The 21,149-nt window shown below is 34.2% G+C and overlaps 2 protein-coding genes and 1 long non-coding RNA gene across 3 annotated transcripts in view; 1 reads left to right on the forward strand and 2 right to left on the reverse strand.

Annotated features, from left to right (window-relative positions):
- Positions 1 to 20,047, reverse strand: part of LOC144441044 (E3 ubiquitin-protein ligase LRSAM1-like) — a 39,327-nt gene extending 19,280 nt beyond the window's left edge. Inside the window, exons 1-4 of the mRNA XM_078130554.1 lie at positions 19,550 to 20,047; positions 12,743 to 12,796; positions 11,039 to 11,083; positions 8,771 to 8,845 (exon numbers count right to left, since the gene is read on the reverse strand). Coding sequence (XP_077986680.1) covers positions 8,771 to 8,845; positions 11,039 to 11,083; positions 12,743 to 12,796; positions 19,550 to 19,696 — 321 coding nt within the window. The 5' untranslated portion in view covers positions 19,697 to 20,047. The remainder of the gene's footprint in view (positions 1 to 8,770; positions 8,846 to 11,038; positions 11,084 to 12,742; positions 12,797 to 19,549) is intronic.
- LOC144440906 (uncharacterized) lies at positions 1,545 to 8,159 on the reverse strand. The gene is made up of 8 exons (XR_013481218.1): positions 7,888 to 8,159; positions 6,877 to 6,996; positions 6,223 to 6,344; positions 5,746 to 5,872; positions 5,192 to 5,283; positions 3,876 to 4,115; positions 2,482 to 2,654; positions 1,545 to 1,560 (listed from the first exon to the last, which is right to left on the reverse strand). It is a non-coding gene; the product is annotated as an uncharacterized LOC144440906 (long non-coding RNA).
- A 294-nt stretch (positions 20,048 to 20,341) lies between the features above and the next one.
- The window catches only part of LOC144440928 (superkiller complex protein 2-like), a 29,634-nt gene continuing 28,826 nt past the window's right edge, over positions 20,342 to 21,149 (forward strand). Inside the window, exon 1 of the mRNA XM_078130394.1 lies at positions 20,342 to 20,381. Coding sequence (XP_077986520.1) covers positions 20,342 to 20,381 — 40 coding nt within the window. The remainder of the gene's footprint in view (positions 20,382 to 21,149) is intronic.

Below are 21,149 nucleotides of genomic sequence, written 5' to 3' on the forward strand. Positions count from 1 at the left end.
CGAAAGATCAAGCGATACAAAAGCTTTGATTCAACACTAATTTTGTGGTATCAGTTCTGAGAGCACTAATATTGGTGATCACAAAGTTACCATATGTAACAACACTGTCATAGTTGCCAGTGCTTTATGCATTTTGAGTGATAAGCTGAGATGGTACAATCAATAAAATGCATCATTTTATAGACAATTTTCTTACATTATATGTATTTGTACTTTGGCATGTAAAAGACTCGTAAAAGTAAATGATGAGTGTTCATCTCACTTTTACATCTCAAAACACACAAAACAAATTGACAATCATTTAATCTTAAATTTGGTCACAAAACTACATATTGTAAAATGTGACCCTCCCCTAAACATTACTATCCAAAATATGACCCCCAAGAACAGGTTTGTAAAATGTGACCCACCCCCTGATTCCTTTGGCCCTACCCTACCTGTAAATACTGATGGCTCCCTTAGTATGTCCTGTGATGTCACAACCTGTTGGTAATCATATCGTGATGATACATGGTATGGCCCATTGCAGTACACCCTAGAAAATACTGACAAGACATCAGAAAAAATTTGGGCCTCACTTCCTAAAAATTATTATCATACTGTGAGCGGCCGTGTCCTTTTGAATGCTGCATGACAGCCATGCACCTTTTCACAATCATGCTAAATTAGAATGACATGACAAATGAATAGTAGTCTCTGGTTACATCACAAATGACAGCAGATGATAACATTGGAACTGTGATTCAACCAAAATAACACATCTAAACAAATCAAACTGGATCAATTGAATGGTTTATGAAGATTACACAAACCAAAGTTTGCATAAATGTATTGAATGTAACAAATAAACATGTACATGTACATGAAGTATGTGCAGCATTATGGATGGATTCACTTATTGCTATAAAGTTGAAAATCAAAAGAACTGCACTATTCTTCCTTTCAAAATGTCCTATTTCATACCATACAACTCATGATTTTAGACATTGTCCTCCATATAAACTAAAAAAAGACCTATTTTTTTCCCTTCCTTTACAGGACTTTAATTTTCTTGTACCAAATGAGGCTGTTCTAGCAATAGCCAGAAGATGGCGACAAGAATTTTTGCAGTAGATGATGTTGAAGATAACAATGATGCCAACAGCATGCTGCTTACACAAATTTTGTTCTTTGGCAACATGGTAGACTAGGGGTTGGCAACCATGTTGTTGCTCCAAGCTGTTGTGTCTGGGTGATAAGGGACAGATACCTTGACCCATTCTTAACATACACTGGATTTAGACCATCCAGACTTCAGTGAATGCATAGTGAATCAAGGTCGCCTTGACACTTGCATTTCTACCAATGATGCTGTTGGGGGTGGAGATATGGGAGCAAGATTTCTTGACAGTCATCTAGGGTCACTGGCTTCCAGTTCCTTCCTTTGCTTCATTCCTTGTCAGTCAAGTAGTCTTGTGTCCACTATTAGTTTCTTCAAGGCAAGCAAATGTGGGTATGTTTTCTCCACTTTGAGAGGTGTGATAGCCCATCTACAACTTTTTTTTGAATACTCTGTGGTGGCTAAAATTCATAATACAGGAAAAGAGACAAAATTTGTTGTTACAATAAGCATTCATGTTAATGCAGTTTTAGCCTGTGTATGGCACTTGATTTACAATTTTGCTAGTGTCTACTATCCTGCTTGTGCTATTTACAGTTTATTCTATTAGCCACACCTAGTATTACTAGCAGGACAGTAGATAGGAGTTACTAAAGTTGCAGACTCAGTGCTGCAGGCATGCTACTATAATTTGGTGTATCATTCAACACAAATCTCTCAGCCTTCCGAGTTTGTCTTTCACCAGCTGTTCAAAACATATCTACAAATCTTTCCCTCCCTGGTGATTATTATAACAGATTTGATCATTGCCTTAGTTATTCTACTACACATATCTCACACACACACACACACACACACACACACACACACACACACACAAAACTAACAGCTTCACTTAGAAAAATGTTAACTCTGTGCATACTTGGTGTTGTGTCAAGTAGAAAGCCATGTTTGAGTGTAGCCAAATTTACGTGATTGACATTTTTTTATTATAGTGATTACATGATAGACTTGTACATTTCAACAGAAAAACTCATCACAAGTGGGTAGTTCAGCACAGCTTGTGATATGCTGCTTGGTCAAATAGTGTTGTAATCTATGTTCATTATAGTAGTGTGTGTGTGTGTGTGTGTGTGTGTGTGTGTGTGTGTGTGTGTGTGTGTGTGTGTATCATTTTGAATACACTTTTTGACATTGATGAGACTCTATATTTCTGTCTTAGTGGTTAACTAGACTGGATAATCTTTGTATTGAAATATTGTACCAGATTAGACTTCATCCAATCTTCTTCCTTTGACATGATTTACCTAATTAATATGTACTAAGTATATTTCTGATACATGTATATATGTTTATATTAAAAGAGAACTATTTATTGTTACCGAATCACTCCTTCCCTTGTCCTCAGTAAATCTCTGTCAACATGTACATTGTGATCTAGAGCTGCAAGCAAGTTTCTTGCCCTGTAAACAGGTGGTGTATTTGCTGAGCACTTAGATGTGTACATCAATCATTCAATGTATGTTGGTGAAAAGACTCCAGGTCTGAAGTTGTCCTGAAAACAAATACACAGAACAGTATATACATGTAAGGTCTCCACTATGGAAGTGCCTATTCAAAATTGGTTGTGAGCACCATGCATACTCAACATGTTCAGCTTGACATTTCTGTGAGAATAAGAAACCACACAACAACCTTTATTGGCTTTGTTATATCACATTGATTTACATCTAAAATAATGTAGGCTTGGTGATTCACTCATAGAAAATTATGTTTTTGACACAGAACTAGATATAGTTAAACTCTAGACTAACAATAACAGAGACAACAAACACAGTAGGATCCTTAGTATTGCTATTCTTTCACAGTGTAGTAAAAGCAGGCTTCTAGTGAAAACATTACACATGGACTTGATGGTTTTTAATGGCTGCAGTTGTTTATATTCTAACTGATAATCTACATTTCAACTTGACTACTTCTACATCACACTGCACAGCAGCTATGTAATTATTTCTTTTACATTACAAGCTGTCTGAGGGTGTGCATTTAACAGTTATTTCACATGAGTGAAACACCAAGCCTACATCATTTTAGCTGTACTTATTGGTACATGGTACACAGAAAACATACAATTTAATTTTATTTCTTTGTTTGGTTATGGAGCATGCAGTAATGGTCTAAAATTGACACGGTCAATAACTTGAAAATAGCATCAAAGGTTTAACTAGTAATGATAGCTAGAACACATGATTATTCAATACTTTCCTATCAAGCGTGTTACAGTAATGCTAAACACAATATTTTTTACAATTTTGGGATGAATTCAAGCATGTGATCACAACCTAAACACAATGATTATATCTACGTCAGTAGGGATGAAGTCAAGCATGCGATCACAGCATAAACACAAGGACTATATCAACGTTAGTAGGGTGATTTGACTACTGAATAGAGTACAGTGCCTGATGTACCTCAATAGGAATTCTGCTTTCAAAACTGAAACAAAACCACTTGTGATCTTTTTCAAAAATACATTCATTTCCATGGTTCTAACAAAGATTGGTAAAATGCCAAAAGTATGTACACTTTGATCATTGGTATCTGTCCTATACACATATTGAGAATGTGATAGGTTTCATTCATACCTTTCAATTTCTTAAAGCACTCCAGTATATTAGGATGGTGTAGTATCAAAACCCAAGTCAACATCATATCGGTGATTGAAATATAGATCACCATGAATATTACATGGTTGTCATTCCTCCAATATACTCACCCACTTCAAGTATAAGGCAGAACCAACGAATTCATTAGAAATATTGATTTCACCATTGCAGTCAGCTACTGTGCACACCGAGGAAACTCTGGCTTGAGCTGAGTAACTGCTTCAGATACACAAGGCACATAGTATCACTGAGCAAAGAATCTTTGTCCTCATCACTTTGAACATGTTGAATTCCTTGAACTTGACTTGTGTTCAGCATCTTCATCATCTGGCTCTATATGTCCATCATCCCTACAAAATATTGACAATTATTATTTATCGTGTGAATCACCCTCTAACGCTAACCACAGGGGCAGCGAACATGTAATTGTTTGATCCATAGATCGACTGATCGATCGTTTTATTGATTGATTTATTATTTGGTTGAATGATTGATCAATTGAATGATCAATTTTTGTGGTGCAATAAAAATTATTTTGTGTGTGATATTGATCAAGTCACTCATTTAGTTCTCTTTTCCTATCTACTTTTCTCTCTTTCAGTTGTATGTAATTCTCTCTATATTGACTAAATAAAGATGCCATATCCATTCTTCTCCTCTGATCTAAATTAAAACACCATTAATTTCATAATTGGCGAGAGATCACTCACATTAACAGTTTGCTTTATCTCTCATCTTCTGAGAGATTATCACACTAGACAAACATTTGAAGAAGGTGCTAAAGGCAGTGTGAAAGCATACCTTGTCTCAGATGACACCCTCACCTACAGTATATGTTGACCTTGTTACCATTGAGAAAGTGACCCATGAGCCTAGCGACTAAGAATTTAAGATAGTCATTCGCAAACATGGCCGCAACAAGAGGAGTGAACTGGTCATCAGAAGTAACACAAGCAATCATGGATAGTAAGAAGGCGTCTAATCTTGAACTGTGACTCTTAAAACGCATCAAAACATTTCGAAAATAATGATGCAGTCTAGATTGTTCAGCTAATCGATGCGTCGTCTCATCATGATATCTTTGTAGACTACCTCAAAATCTCCTACGTGTCAACATTTATCTCCGAAAACGCATTGGCAGAATTGTAGTGAGTTTTATATCGCCACAAAATTCAATGAGTGAATTGATCAATATCCAACATAAAATAAGTCATATTGCACCACAAAAATTGATCATTCAATTGATTAATCATTCAACCAAATAATAATCAATCAATTGATTGATTGATCAATCGATGAATTACATGCTCACTGCCCCCTACGCAGTAACAAATACATTCACTCTACTCCACCACATCACTGTATGTACACGTACACTGTCAATATCATTTCAAAAATAAATTTCATACAATGTACATATACTCACAGCATAGTTATATTGAAGCTTGGTTCATACTAGTCTGAATCTTCTTCACCTGACTCTTCTAAGTCATTACTTTCAGCATGTTTCAAAGAAACCTGTTAGTGATAAATGAAATAAAACAGATATGTAACATAATGACACATTCCTAGTACCAGTTCTTTGTATGTACAACTAGACACAACAAACTATTTGGCAAGTATAACCATGTAATCTGCAATGAATCTGATGTAACGCAAGCTTGTACATCATGTGGTAAGTAATCATGTGAGAACTTTCTCAAATGGATCAATGAATGATTCTGACATAATCTTGCACTTGCACTTTGTGTTCGACAGGTGCTGTAGGTAAAATACAGAATTTGTGAGACATGAGGAACAGGGTAAAAATACAAAGAAGCACATCCATGTTGTATGACCAATAAATATAACATGTTCATGTTCGCTATGAATGTTAAAATAATCATTACCATTTGTATGTATTTTACCAGTATCTACAATGTACATGTATTTCCACATATGTACGATATGAAATGCAATTGATCATCATAAATTATGTACCTTTCACTTTTTGCCTGTGCCTGGGAGGAAGTTGCAGTCAGGTGTACATTCTTGATGGAGGATTTACAACTGTACTACTACAGGTGATTTCTGATATAACACATTAATTCCTGACATGATAGAACCCCTGTGAAGGAAAGAAAACCAAATGTTCAATGATGCAACAAACATTGGTCAACCTGTAGTCGTGTTCACAGCTACATGTATGACTTGATCCAAATAGTCATATTAAGAATACATGTAACAGCCAGAATTTTTTTAATGCCCACATACACGTCTAAACTGCCTCCTTGCTAAATGCAAACCCACAACATGGCTAGTAAATTACTAAGAATATTAAGTCTGATAACTGTTCATGCCAGTGATATTTTGGACAAAGTGGTCTGTTATTGGTAACATGGGAAAGCAACAGAAATATTTGACAACAATACATTGTACATTTGTATGTCATATGTTATGTATAACTAGAAATCTTACCTATCAGATTCCATTGATAAAAATTTAGACACATCTGGACCACTCATTTGACCCAACATCTGCACACCTTCACCTCAGTGACCAGTTGTTGTGTTGATGTTTGAGGCACTGTGCATCCACTTCTACAATGAGCACAAAATGCACACACTATAATAATAGTAATATTGTTGGAAGCCAATTCAAAAATGAAATATGTCTATTTTTTTAAAATGTAGAGTATAATGTACACATTAACAATGATAAAAAGATATCAATATGGTTTGAAAGAAACTGTACATGATTTGCAAAAATGTAAAAACAAATTCAATATTACATTGTATTTACTCTAATGTTCTGAGTGCCATAGCTTTGTGTAAATACAAAACGTTAGTAAGATATCCGAGTCAGCAATATTTATAAAATGTGATTGATAAAAATAAAACATTAAATTACATGTAAAGAAATGTTTTCCTCACTTTACAATATATTGCTGGTTGCTTCTGAATACAATAAACATACTGTTCATACAGTTATTAAAAACTGTGCATGGTTTTATTAAACTACATGGTTGTAACTTTCAGTTTTATGCATAGAATAATGGTTAGATAATAAATGGCAGAATAGTTTGTGTAATAATTTAAAATCAAAATTATGATTCATATTCTCTATACATACTTGATCTGTTGAAATTGGCCAACTCTTCCTGTAGTAGCTTGGGAAGTACTGGCTACTGGCTGTGATGTATCTTTTCCTTCAGCAAGTACTCTGCCTTTACTGGGTTGATGATCATAGTACCTGTGTAAAATTGGAAACATTCACAATAATACATTAGACATTTAGAAAAACAAAACCTCAAAAAACAGAAAATATTGAAATGTTTAGGGAAGGAAAATAAGCACAAATACCAACGTTAGACTCATAATTTTCAAAACTAACATTTACGCGTTAGCTCTAGAGTGGTGTCAAGTAAACACACCAAAATTATCTTCTTCCAGAATTTGAGTTTTGGAGTATTAAAAACTAGTGATAGCAAAATATTGGTGCACTAATATGTAATACTACATTTGTATTTCTAAAACTCTAAGTTATTGTTCATATAAGACATCAATGTATGCTATAGTATTGTACTATGATCAAAATAAGAATAGTACACTACAATGGTGGTTGTTGTCTTTATCATTCTTACAAGCTATACTAGCAAGATAGAACATCAACTCTACTGTACATACAACTGTGAGAATGCAGTATTGTACATTGTGGTTTGGACAGCCGGTCACCAATTTTACCACAATTAGTAGTTACATAAGCAACGGGTCATCATTTTACAAAGACAAAACATCACATGTTTGCAGCTGTGTGTATTTTAGTCGTACTATAACTACTACTAAAAGTATACGAGCGTGCGCCATGCTTTCGCCAATGTCATAAACATAAATGTGGTGTCACAAACAAACAAATATTCATGCTTTTTCGCCAATGTCATAAACGTAAATGTGGTGTCACAAACAAACAACTATTCACTGTATCTGCGTTAAAGATTTCAATTCTAAAATACCCTTGCATGTGAGTGATATACTCGCTAAATTTCAACAAATGCGTCAATACACGAATGTAAACACAACTCAGCTGTTCATGTGTCATTCACAGACAGGAAATGCGTATCAGTTACAGCTCTATATAACTTACCAGTCTAAAAGAAACTCCGCGACTTTCCAGTGAAATTGTAGCGAATTTGCCTCTTTCAGTGCTTTCCAGCGGTCGATCTGTCCAAATATATTTATTTTGCCGATGGACGATTTTGTTTTCCTTCGTTTCCTGGCTGAATCCGCGATCCGTAAGAGTTGGACGACCTTGCATCTGTTGGGGTGTCTGCCATGTTGAAGAGGTCGTAGTGAGTGCGCATGCGCATATTTGCGTTCAAACCAAAACCGTTAGGTGACCGGGTCAAATTCTCGCGTTCGAACATCGACGTTACTCGTTTGAACGGGGTCAGGGGTCGATTAAAAAAACGTACCATTTAATCAGATATCGTATCACAGCAGTTTATTGCGTACAGGTTTGCCAGTGACTAACCGCTGTTTAGACAAGTTACAGTAAGTGGTATAATATAAGTAACCTTTAAAAAGGAAACAAAAATGCAAAGAAATACGCAAAAGTTGCAGACCATGTCCCTTTAAAGACACAGTAAACACAGCAGGATCCTTTGCCCAATTACATTGAACACTGATAAGCATTGCTATTCTATCACAGTGCAGTAAAAACAGGTTTTAATGAAAACATTACACATGGACTGGATGTCTTTAATGACTGCAATTATTTCTTTTCTAACTGATAATGAATATTTCAAATTGACTCCTTGTACATCCCCACTGTGCGTCCATGGTACCTATGTAATTGTTTCTTTTTCATTAAAAATTGTCTGAGGGTGTGTATTAAATGTCATATCACATGAGTGAAACACCAAGCCGACATCACTTTAGCTGTAGGTTTTATGGAAGTATTTTCATCCAAGGTTAACAAGAGAGTAAACTTTACAAAGAGCTATCAACAATCTACATGTATGACTCACCCTCAAGTTGGCAAGGTCTTTGAGATTGCCACCAGTTTTCAATGATATTAGGAAGTTCTCATGAAGCAGTAACGCCTGTCATTAGTAAATACACAGAGAGAACTGTATCAGTTATTTACATTTGTATATCAGGTATGACTCACAGGCAGGAAAAAGGTATTACTTCAAGTGTGGTATTTTTATCTAGCTGGAAGTAAAAAAATAATCCAATGTTCACTTCATCGTAGCTAAGATGGATTACAAAGACACCACTAGGATTAATGGGAAGACCATATAAATATTAATATTTCTTGACTATTACCATTTTGAAAATCAATATTTTGTCTATTTTTGGCATCATTAAAACAACATGCTATGAGCAATGATGCAAAGTATGCATCCATGAAAGGGATATGTAAATGATATTGGATGTTATTTTAGGAAATACATGTACATGGCTGTCAACTTGGATTTGTCAGGCCAAAAAATAAAAAAAAGAATTGTTTCTGGTCAGTGCACGCATCACTTAAATATTAAATACATGTACCCCCATGTCAATTTTTTTTTTTACGTTACGCGTTTGTCCAGCCCATGCAGTCTGCAGATCCAGGGGAAAACACAAAAATAACTGCCCCTAAATTAATATTGCTGCTTCAGTGAAGACTACTGCAGAGCTGATCAAGAACAAGCAAATTACATCTGCCCCACATACAGACTTGCTCTAAAGTACTAAATAAAAAGAATAACTGTCATAAAAAGTAGATTGAGTGACAGATTAGACAATTACAAAAATTAAAAAAATTCATGTTGTTGTACCATTAGACAAAATATCCTGACAAGAAACAATTCTTTTTTATTTTTGGGCCTAACTAATTTTTTTTTTTGACTAAGCTTTTCTATATTTTGAACTAACACATTTTTTGATTCACAATAAAACAACAGATATATGAAACACAATAATTGGGCTTTGTAACTACATTGTTTTCTTTCTTATTTGGCCCATCTTTTCCAATATGGAAATAAACCATTTTTGTTATTTGGATGAAAATCCATATTATGGGATGTCATAATAAACCATGACAACATTGAGCCATTTTGATGCATATGAAACATGTAAAAAGAAATCACAGCTGACTTACATGTAGGGGCGAGATCAATAGTTCAATGTAGGATAAAAATCTACATTCTTTTACCTTTTTTTTTTTGGGGGGGGGGGGGTGAACTATTTTAGTTCTCATCCTACAAAATCGATTTTACGTTTTAATGGATGTTTTGTAACCCTAAATACAAATATTTCTTTAAAAGAAGTCAACTGAGAAATGGAAGAATTTTTGCTATAAATGCATGGCACTAAAAAGTGTCAACAAAAGAACTATTCTTTACTCACTACATACTGGCTTTATATTCACTACATACTGCTACAAATGTACATACTGATTTGAAATTGTGTGGTTTGAAGCTATTTCAATTTTGGCCAATTGGCCAATTTAGATGGGGGGGGGGGGGGGTCTTAGGCCCAAGTATAGGAATTTATTTTTTTTACCCTACATTGAAATATTGATATCGCCCTCTTAATAGAATAGTATTGCAGGATTCTGTCATGGAATCAATTATGGGTAGTCATGTTTCTCTGTGTACATTATTGCATCGTTTATTTCTTTTTCAATTCTCATATCAATTCAGTATTATGTACCAAAGTAGTTCTTTTTGAAGTAATACTTGATATGGATTCAGTTTTGAAAATCTGCAAATTTTCCAATTTTTAATCATGCTTGCCTTTTTTGGGTTTCTTAATCCTCTCTTTCTACCCAGGAGGTATCTGTCTCTATACAAATGATCTCAAGTTAAAGCCCAGAGGGATTAAAATGCTACGACATAAACTGAAAGTTAAGTTTTGAAAATCAATTTAAAATTCAGATCAACATACATGTATCTTAGATATCAGTATTATAGCAAGTGCTGATTTTTTGACAAAAATACAACAGTGGCAATTGAGGTTTCGGCTAACTATGATCAACACCTGTACTATAACTTTTGTTGTTCAATGAAGTAGATTACAGAGTCAAGTGGGTGATAACCCTTGCTCTGTTATGTGGATATAATCACCCTGTAATCAAGATAGTGTAACAGTAAGCTCACGGAAGTCTTTAGAAATGCTACCCTGCTGTTGAGTAAAATCAATCAATATACCTTACATGTATATCAATATGCCACAAAAACAATAGTGTTAGTGTGTGTCTATTGCAAGTCAGCTGGAACCTTGACTGCCACTGTTGTACATGTCCTTACCTCTTTCCTGAGAACTTTGCATAGAGAGAAAACTCCACTCGGGACCTATGGATTAAACATATCAAAACTGTATTCAAAACCACAGTATGGGTGGTAAGCACATAGGTAACATCTACTTGAGTTCCCCTGTCATTTTACTGAGGTTCCCTGCCAAAACTATGATACAATGTATTGGAAACTATGCAAGTTTTACCACATTTCACCCATTCTGTTAACAGGGTTCCCAAACACTAACAAGAACACTAGTACTTCTGATACAGATGGCAATATTTGATTCATCATAAAACAGTAAGATATCATTAAAAATGTACTTTTTAAAATATTTGTAAAGGTTTGTATAAAGACTCCATAACTGAATGAAATGGTGAATCACTCCAATGTCTCTGACTACAATAGTATGTTGGGAGGTGAAAGTCACAAAAAGCTGATGAGTTTGTTGATGAATGACTACTTTATATTATAATCTCCAAACTGAACCAGCACATTCTTAGTGTTTTCTCCAGTTTCCAGGACAGAGGGAGGTTGCCCCCCCCCCCCCCCTTCCCGCATCATTTTTTTTTTTTGGGGGGGGGGTTGTTCTGGTTCAAAATGGAGGGGGGTTGGAGGGGGGAGAGAAAAATTTCATTCTAGATCTGAGAACCTGTTTGTTAATTTGTAATATGTATATTATCACGTACGGATGATAACAATCTTTAGAAAGGTAGATGTCAGTTGCTTCTAACTTGCAGAGGTCCTTGACACATAATATCTCATTTGTAGGAATGTCAATTATTGTACATCTACCATGTTTTTTTTTTGTTTTTTTTAAAAAATTTTTTATTTACGTACAAAACAAAGAAGTATACAGTACACAAGGAAAAACAGAACGAAAAGAATACTAAGAAAGGCTAGAGAAAATTTGACTTGCATCCAAAGAGTTTGATTTTTTTGGAAAAAAAAACAAACAAAAAACAGCAACTAGACTTCAACTAATGACGTGTTCGTTCATCTACCATGTTTATTTAAATGCTACATGACTATTTCCATATAAATAATTACAAGATACAGACAATGTATGACTTTCCTTCAAGGGAAGATATACAATGTAACTACGAAATGCCTGGCTGACAATCGGACTGTATCATTCACCTTAGGGCAACCATATGTTTCTCATTGTAACATATATTTGTAAAACATTTAACAGGACGAGCTGATCAGTCGGTTATCAAAAAAAAATTACAAATAGGAAGTGAATGTGTATATGTAAAGGTTGGTAATGCTTTCGATTAGAAAAGGCAATTAAAGCCAGTACAAAACTATCAACCATAAATTTGTTTTAATTTTTATTTCAGGCCCCAAATTTCAGCAATGAATGATAATTTTCACCCAGACACACACTTGTGGAGTTGTCATATCTAAATTACCATCAGTGAGGTTATACATTTTGTTATCATCCTGCAACAGAGGATATCAATTTTTTTTTATGATTTTGCTAAATTGAAGATTTATAGGGTAAGTTTGGTCACAAGAGACATAGAAGTAAGTAAGATTGGCCTTGGGAAAGGAACATTATGATATACACATACACATACACATATTACATTGTATATGTATACTGTATAAGGAACCAAATAAGTGACACACTCATAGACTTGTTCATTTCATACGCACAGGTGAATTAATATATGGGTTTTCTTAACAAAGTATTCAAATAGTAATACTTACATCGTTGAGTTCACATTTTGATATATCGAATGTTGGCTCAGGAGACTCCCTGGCCTAAAAAGAAAGAAAGAAAAATGGAGATTATTACTAGAATGTTGTGTCTGCCTTAAAGCTATTCTGGATATCTCTACTACAACACTATTGTATTGCCTTATCGCAAGTTTTTATTGCAAGAACAGCTGTTTACACAGCATATGAAAAGGAAAAGTGAGTTGAATTGTATCATCTGTGACCCTGGGTCAAACTGTGATATAAGCTATACAAAAACAATTACACATCCTTTATAGCAGTACACAAGCTATTCTAAACCAAGCATTTAACTTCATACAAATTTTCCTGTGTCTGCATGTATACATGTATAATGTACATGTATGTACACATGTACATTTGTAGTTCTATTCATTGTAATACATGTAGATGTTAAAGCTTGTAGAGAGTACATTGTAGCTACAAATATATAATTCTATTCTCTGCAATACATGTAGATGTTATATCTCATAGAGTACAATGTATATTGTAGCTATAAATCTATAGTTATATTCTCTGAATAGATGTTACAGCTTGCAAAGAGTACATGTACATTGTAGCTACATGTACAAATCTATCATTCTATTCTCTGCAATAGATGTTACAAATGTATATCTCATAGAGCATACAAATATATTGTAGATATAAATCTATAGTTCTATTCTCTGCAATAGATGTTACAGCTTGCAAAGAGTATAATGTACATGTACATGTAGCTACAAATCTATTCTATTCTCTGCAAAAGATGTTATACCCCATAGAGAGTACATGTATGTAGGTCTACAAATCTATTATCTACAATACATGTAGATGTTATACATGTACAAATGTACTAGTATCTCATATAGAGAGTATATTGTAGCTATAAATCTATAGTTCTATTCTCTGATATACATGTTTCAACTTGTAGTGAGCAGTCAGAAATCTATAGAGGCGTCTCTGGGAAAATTCTGACATTACATATGTATGAAAGGGAATAGTCCAGAGGCTATCTGTGTCTTCAAGTCTCAATCTCTCTCTCTTCACTCAGGAGAGATTCCAAGCCAAAGATAGCCTTTAGACTGAAAAGGGAAGAGGGTGGTACAATTACTGTATTTGGCTGGTGGAAATATACAACATTTGGCCAGCCAAAACCTCTGAACATTGAACAAACTCAACATGTTACTTGAAATTTTTTGTAAGTGTACATGTACATGAATACAGACATTTAAGTGTTCACATTCATTGTTTTTCATAAGCACCTTCCATGGCTCAGCATTAAGTAAGAAAAGATACAATTTATAAACTAGAATCACGAAAACCATGCAAGTACTATCCTGGTACAACTTTAGTCTTAAAATTACATTTGCAGTGTTTTGGTTAAGATTGTAATCCCTATGGCAATTAACTGCACTACTGTTTAGAATACATAACTTTATTGCGTATCACATTGCATATTAATAGCTCACACTTGTTTAATAAAATAATACTTTTAAGTTTTTGGAACATTCTATTTTATCACGGCAAAGTAATCTTAGAAAAGTGACATAAATAACACTTGGAAACTACATATTTGTATCTCTCTATGAATCTTGGCAATTGAATTTTTTTGCATTTTGATTAAATTTGTAATTCATGTCATATGACAATATTTTGTACTTACTATTCACAACATGGAAATTCAGTGAGTACTGTAATTTGTATTTACACAATATTCGCTCAAATTTGTACAATAAATATTTTTATGGTATACTGTATCCTGTTTTATCTCTGCACTGGGGTACAATATATACATACACTGCTAAGCTAAGCAGAAGTCATTTGAAAAAAGAATTCAAAAACTATCTCCAATAAGTGTAAACTAGTTATACTTCATATTCATAGATAATTAGATTGATAACTGATTGTCATGTAACCTTTCACTGTATATTTAAGTAGGTCAAGTTTTCACTTCTTTTGTTTGTTCTGTTTGTTTGTTTGTTTGTTTGTTGTTTTATTTTTATATAAATATATTTGTAAATTCTTTATAATTTTTAATGTTGGAATACATTCAATTTAATCAGCAGACCCAGTACTTAGTAATTCCCAAGCTTGTAGGGGGGGGGGGGGGGGGGGCTCAACTAGTTGCAAAGACAACTATTTTTCGTCTCCCTTTCCCATGATAAATACATTTTATAAAATTGCGATCATTAATTTGATATATTTCTGGGAATAAAGATTCTTATTATTACAAGAACTCTGATGAACACACATCAAATTATATCTAAATTATATCTAATATTGATAGTCTACAAAAGTTGCAAATATATCAGAAGATGAAGCCATGACATTTCTGTGTTTTTTTTTAGAAGGCCAAGGTTTCGGTCCCAAGTTCTCACATCAGTATTATGTTATCAGTTGAGCAATGGGATTTACATCGGATTATTCTTTTGTTCTGGGTCAACCCTTTCTGCAAATCTGCCAGAAAACTGTTTTTCATGACTAAAAATGTTAATCCCAATTCAACTAGGCCATTATGTATATAGTAAATTATACAAAAGAATAACAGTATAATTTTTATTATAACTGTCCAACTCTATCTAATTCAAAACAACATGACCACATTATCGAGTGTCCACTGGGAAATTAAACACTCAGATCCATTACCACAGTAGCAGATATCTTTTCATCTATATACATGTACGCCAGGCATATAGAAAAAACAACAATTACTTGTATGTCATTATAAATGTATAAAACACTACAGTAACATTTTACTGCCAGCAAACAACATGTCAACATACATCCATGTACATGTGTAGTGCAGTGCAGTATGCAATTTACAAAAGGGGGAAATTTATGATTGAATGCTTCACAAAAGGTGCAGTGAAATTTATGATTGAGTTGTTCACAAAAGGCAGGCATTTATCAAATTCAATTTAATGTATAGAGATGTGTATTGTACAATGTATGTATGCCAGAGCATATCGCAAATAGTGCCAGCAATTATTGTTATTAAAACTATGTAATTACTACATGTACAATGTATGTGACAACACTGAACAACACGCTGGGAAATTAATATTCACAGAAAACAGACACTGCAGTCTAGTCAGGCTATGATGTGTTAGACAGACAAACAATCAATCTCAAACTAATTATAAATACATTCTCTGTGTCTGCATGTTATGAGTTATACACTGTGTTACTGCCAGCAGTAAAAATATCTAACACTTTATTAATCATAGTTAGTAAAACACACACAACAATACAGGCAATATCTCAAAACAAGGACCTGTAGCATTTTGACAGCTGACTTAGAATACTTGTAATGACATACATGTATCTGAATGCAGAGAATCTATTTACAATGTACAGGATGATCTTTGAAGAAATTCTCGAAATGTTTACATGCAAATGTACAGTGTCTTACTAGATGGAAATAAAGACATGAAATTTCATTTGTAATGCATTGTTATGGATTTGAAAAGTAAACAAGTTCTGTTTGTCTTTGGTAAAATTTCTTTATTTCCAACGTTTTGGCAAAAAATAGAACGAATAGATTGTCTTCTTCAGGTAATTGTTAAATACACATCATACATATATCATACATGTATATATACATGTATATCAATGATCATACGCAATGAAAAATAGAAAACAATTATTTGATATTGGTATTGGAGAGCTTTGGGAGTCTGCCATTGACATGCTAGGAACACAATGTACATGTGGACATGTAGGTTGTTGGCTCATCAACACATGACTAGTTATGTAGGTAATCATGACTCACGGTCACATACAAGACACTCTTGAGTCTACTCAAGGTACATGTACATGTACATGCCTAGCTGTGTGTCTAGCACATGCCATAAAACATGTACTACATGTATGTACATTTTGTATAACACTACAGCAATATATAGCCTAATGTACAGTACAGTACTGCAAACAACCAACCATCAATACTATTAATTATGGCTAACATAGCTGTTTTACAATCTGCATATAAATTTAGTTGCACATATGTACATGTATGTAGGGTCTATGTATCACAACTTATCAAAATTATCAACGGCCACAACTCACATACATGTATTCTCCAACTGATATAAGGTTACTATAAGTTACACAACTACATGTATGAGAAACAATATTGCTGCAATTTACTTTTACCGAGGACATGACATACATTGTACATGTTGTAAACATAGACACAGGTTGGATGTTTGCAACCTACAGTATGAGCTCACTCACAAGCATGTACAAAATGTACATGTATTCTATGAGCCTGCTAAATATGCACTAGGAATAATTGTTAACCATGTTATAGTTTTGCATATTTACATGTACTGTCCATGCATACATGTACATGTATGAATGTATTTATTTTCACTTAGGAGCCTACAATAAGTTGCTAAAATTATCTACATTTGTAATTAGATTTGATTATATATAATCAAATCTAATTACAAATATATAATTAGGTACAAATTACCATAATTAATGTACTTTGTATTCCCAAGACCAGAGTAGAAGCTGCTCTTAAAATTAAATTTTTTAATTAACAAATTCCCACTAGCAAAAAAATATCAGATTCTGTGATTTCTTAGTTGATAGTTTATCTGCTCCTTATTTTTTTTTCTTCAAATTTTGCCATGTATCAAAATTGTTTCTCCTCTACATGTACATGTAGTTGTTGCTGGTACTAATTTAGTATAAACAATAGCTTGATGTCCATATGTAAATAGTCATGTGAATCAGATACACATGATTCATGTATGTCAACACAGTTTATTTTGTTGGATAATGTGAAGCATTTTATAAGGTTCATTCTGATTGGTTAGACAACAAAGGAATCATGCATATCTATTGGCTGTATAGTTAATGAGTGATAAATTATACAAGTGTGTTTACCAATCAGTGGCAACCTTGCAATAGCTTCACACTGTCAAAAATTTGTGTAATCATCATTTGGTTTGATCACTAATAGCATTTAGGTGATAAGACATATTTTACCAGTACATACATTTGGTTGAAAATCATTGCATGTATCATAACATAACAAAAATTGGAGGAAAAAAAATTATCAATCCAATTACACCTTGTTGGACTTAAACAGATTTAGATCACTAAGTCTATTTCCTGAAGCAATCACTTATCTTAATACAAGGACAACTCTTGGCCAACTGACATCTTGGCAAAACAATAAAAAAAAAGAACTGTCGGAGCTTTTTAAGTATTCATATATCATACTCAGTTAATGATCATATCTGATTACACATGGATACAGTATCAATGTAATACACTAGTACTACTGAGGTGCCATCATTTTATTTATCACCAATAAAACATTTCAACGCTACAAATTTTATCTTCTTTATAACCATCTATATTTGTGTCTAACAGAAAACCATCTGTTCAACCTTAGACGGGAAAAAAATAATTGTGTGTTTCCGATAACATGGCCTCAGAAAATTTGGTAGGTAGGCGAGGACTTTATCTGTACCTTTTTATTGTTTTACTTTTTGAAAAATATTGCTTTGACCCCCCCCCCCCCCCAAAAAAAAAAAAACCCCTTGTTTGATAGTTTGGTGAAATACAAATGTACATGTACAGACGTACTAGGGAAAATAAACAGACATACAATACTACATGATTGAAGGTAAAGAAGACAAAGAATTTCTTGACTTTTTGTTTTGAATATGTAAAAAAAAATGTAGCGTTGGTGGCCAATCTGATTAAAATCCGATGTAGATGTCGGCTAATCGTTCATTGCTATTTTACCTTCGTTATTTTGCCTGAATTGACCTTCTTGGTACATGTTTACATTTTTTAGCCTGATCGCCTCCTCTCGATCAGGCTAAAAATGTAAACATGTACTACGAAGGTCAATTCAAGCTAAATAACGAAGGTAAGATAGCAATGCACGATTAGCCGACATCTACATCGGATTTTAATCAGATTGTGTTGGTGGCTTAAAATAGGGTCGGTAGGGTCATTGGAAACATGCATTTTTTTTTAATTATTTTGCCTTAGTGCAGCTTCACTATCAATAGTCCTGCTTGCATGCGGAATCATTTGGGACTCGATTCTGACAATTGTCCCTCCCTTGTTGAGGTGTTGAGAGTCATGTCAGTAATCTAGATCCATGCAACGTCTGCAAGCAGGACTACACTATTATCAATGGCTCTACTTTGCATGTAGAACATTACTCATGACTCTGACATAATTTGATTAATTGTTGACCGTATGTGGGGTGTGTTGTAGTAATAAGTACATCATCATCATGTATAGGCTTACTTTCATTAATTCTGTTGTTTCTAACAAACTGAGTGAGCTCAGATCGAAAAGAAATGCAACATGAAAAAAATATATGACTAAAAAAATATATCTGCAACACCCTGTTGTGCAAACATTAAACATTAGTGCAAACACAATTTATTCTAGATGCATCTGGACAGAGATTAATTTAATCTATTTTGGAGAACTGCAAAATAATATTTAATCCGCCATATGCGAATCCTAATGCTTCATTTATATTCATTATCCCTGACTTTGAGTAAACTATCCGTTTTATTAATAATAACCAGTGTCGTCTCCTCGGCTCACGTTCCATGTTTTGGAGAGAGTGTCTATTGAATGTCTACAACGTGATCGATTCTTATGTAAACAGCTAACCCGTCTACACGTATGAAAGGAATAACATCGCGTTGTTGTTTTTGCCGGGGAAGGAATCGTTTTATTTTCAGCCAAAAATAAAAACACGTACACGGACAACCCAGCAAGGTAAAAATACTCGTAAGATAAATGCACACTTACCACATACATACAGTGCTCTTGTTTCTTTTTGCCCTCGGCACTTTGCCTATGACGAAAAAAAGGCATAGCTGAATTTCTGTTCGCTGACGTTTCTTTTCTGTTATTGGCAGTGTGTTGTTGCTCACTATGGCTCGGAGTAGATCCCATGCGAGAGATACACGGATTGTGTCAGGCCAACATGGTTAATTATAATGTGTATAACTATATAAGTTCGTTGCCCCCTGTTCACGAAACGTTACTGATCGATGTAGAAAGTGACGTTTTTACACTGTCTAGCTCCGGGTTGACGACGTAAACACAAAGTGCGGCCAGGATACTGCTGATTATTTTGATGTACGTACAAAACGCTTCCTGTTCCACAATTTTCGAGCAACAAGGTTAAGTAATCCGTAATCCAAGGATGCCCTTTTTAAACAGGCTCTTGAATGAGAAGTGATACGACGGTGAGAATAACCGAATAGACTCCTATACTTTACAGCTCAGACGTTCACTCCGTACTTCCTGCATCTGTAAGAATACTAGTATATGACGTCACTCGTGAACTAGACCTATGTTCGTTGCATCTCTTCTCCAATTTAAACCCAGGTCACACGTACATTATTTTTTTTTAATTTCCAACTTAGATTCAAAATACAAGAAGGAAATGAGAAAACAAATCAATATAAGCAATGACACCTTGTACCCAAGTTTTCCTTTAACCTGAAGCGAATTATTAGGAAATCGAGGATTTTATCGTTTTTATTTTTCCTAGCTAGAGCGCCCTCAATAGTTGATTGTGGTCGATAATATATCATGGCGGCACAGTTAAAGCTGTTGGAAGAGCAGAAACAAGGTAAAATATATAAATTGAAATCATCAAGGCACCGTCAAACCTGGTCAGCAGTCTAAGACGTTCTGTGATAAATATAAGAGTACACGAATGTGGTCCAAGCTTCTTTATATTGGGAGGGCCAAAGTCCATGTATGGGATGTACATTTGCTGAACATATACGTGGAACTCAGTAGTTTCTATGAAGTCTCTTCATCTTTGGTATCCATGGTTACAGGGGATGCTGAGTGTATTTAGTTTGATATTACGTGATAAAAAGAAACTCCTATCACATTGTTTTACTTAAGCAATAATGCTATGTGATAGAAATTCATTTTTTGCAAAGACTACCCTTGGGCCTCAAGTCAAACCTGTATAAAAATTTTCCTTATGAATATCATAATTTTGACAAAAAAAACCCAACTGATTTACACTATACTAACCAATAAACTACACTACATATATAGTGTGTGTTTTCTTTGGCTTGTTTCATTTTCTTAGTGATGATTCCGTTTTCATCCCACAGTTGTAAAACTAAGTAAAAATGAGGGGCCTTAAGAAAGTTTTACCAACTTCATTGATGCATGTTTTTACATGGTCAAGTTGGTGGTTACTTTTGTTTTATGTTGAAAGATAATTGCATTTTACTCTGGTAATTGAGCCTTCGACACAGACTAAAACTATCGTTCTTCAATGTGGTAGATTACACAAGTGGATGAAATCAGTGCCTCTGTGCGAATCTATAAATCACCCTGTGATCAAGATAGTGTAAATATGTTTAGATTAGCCCAA

Source organism: Glandiceps talaboti, chromosome 10 (assembly GCF_964340395.1).
Source record: "Glandiceps talaboti chromosome 10, keGlaTala1.1, whole genome shotgun sequence".
In the NCBI taxonomy this organism is placed as follows: domain Eukaryota; kingdom Metazoa; phylum Hemichordata; class Enteropneusta; family Spengelidae; genus Glandiceps; species Glandiceps talaboti.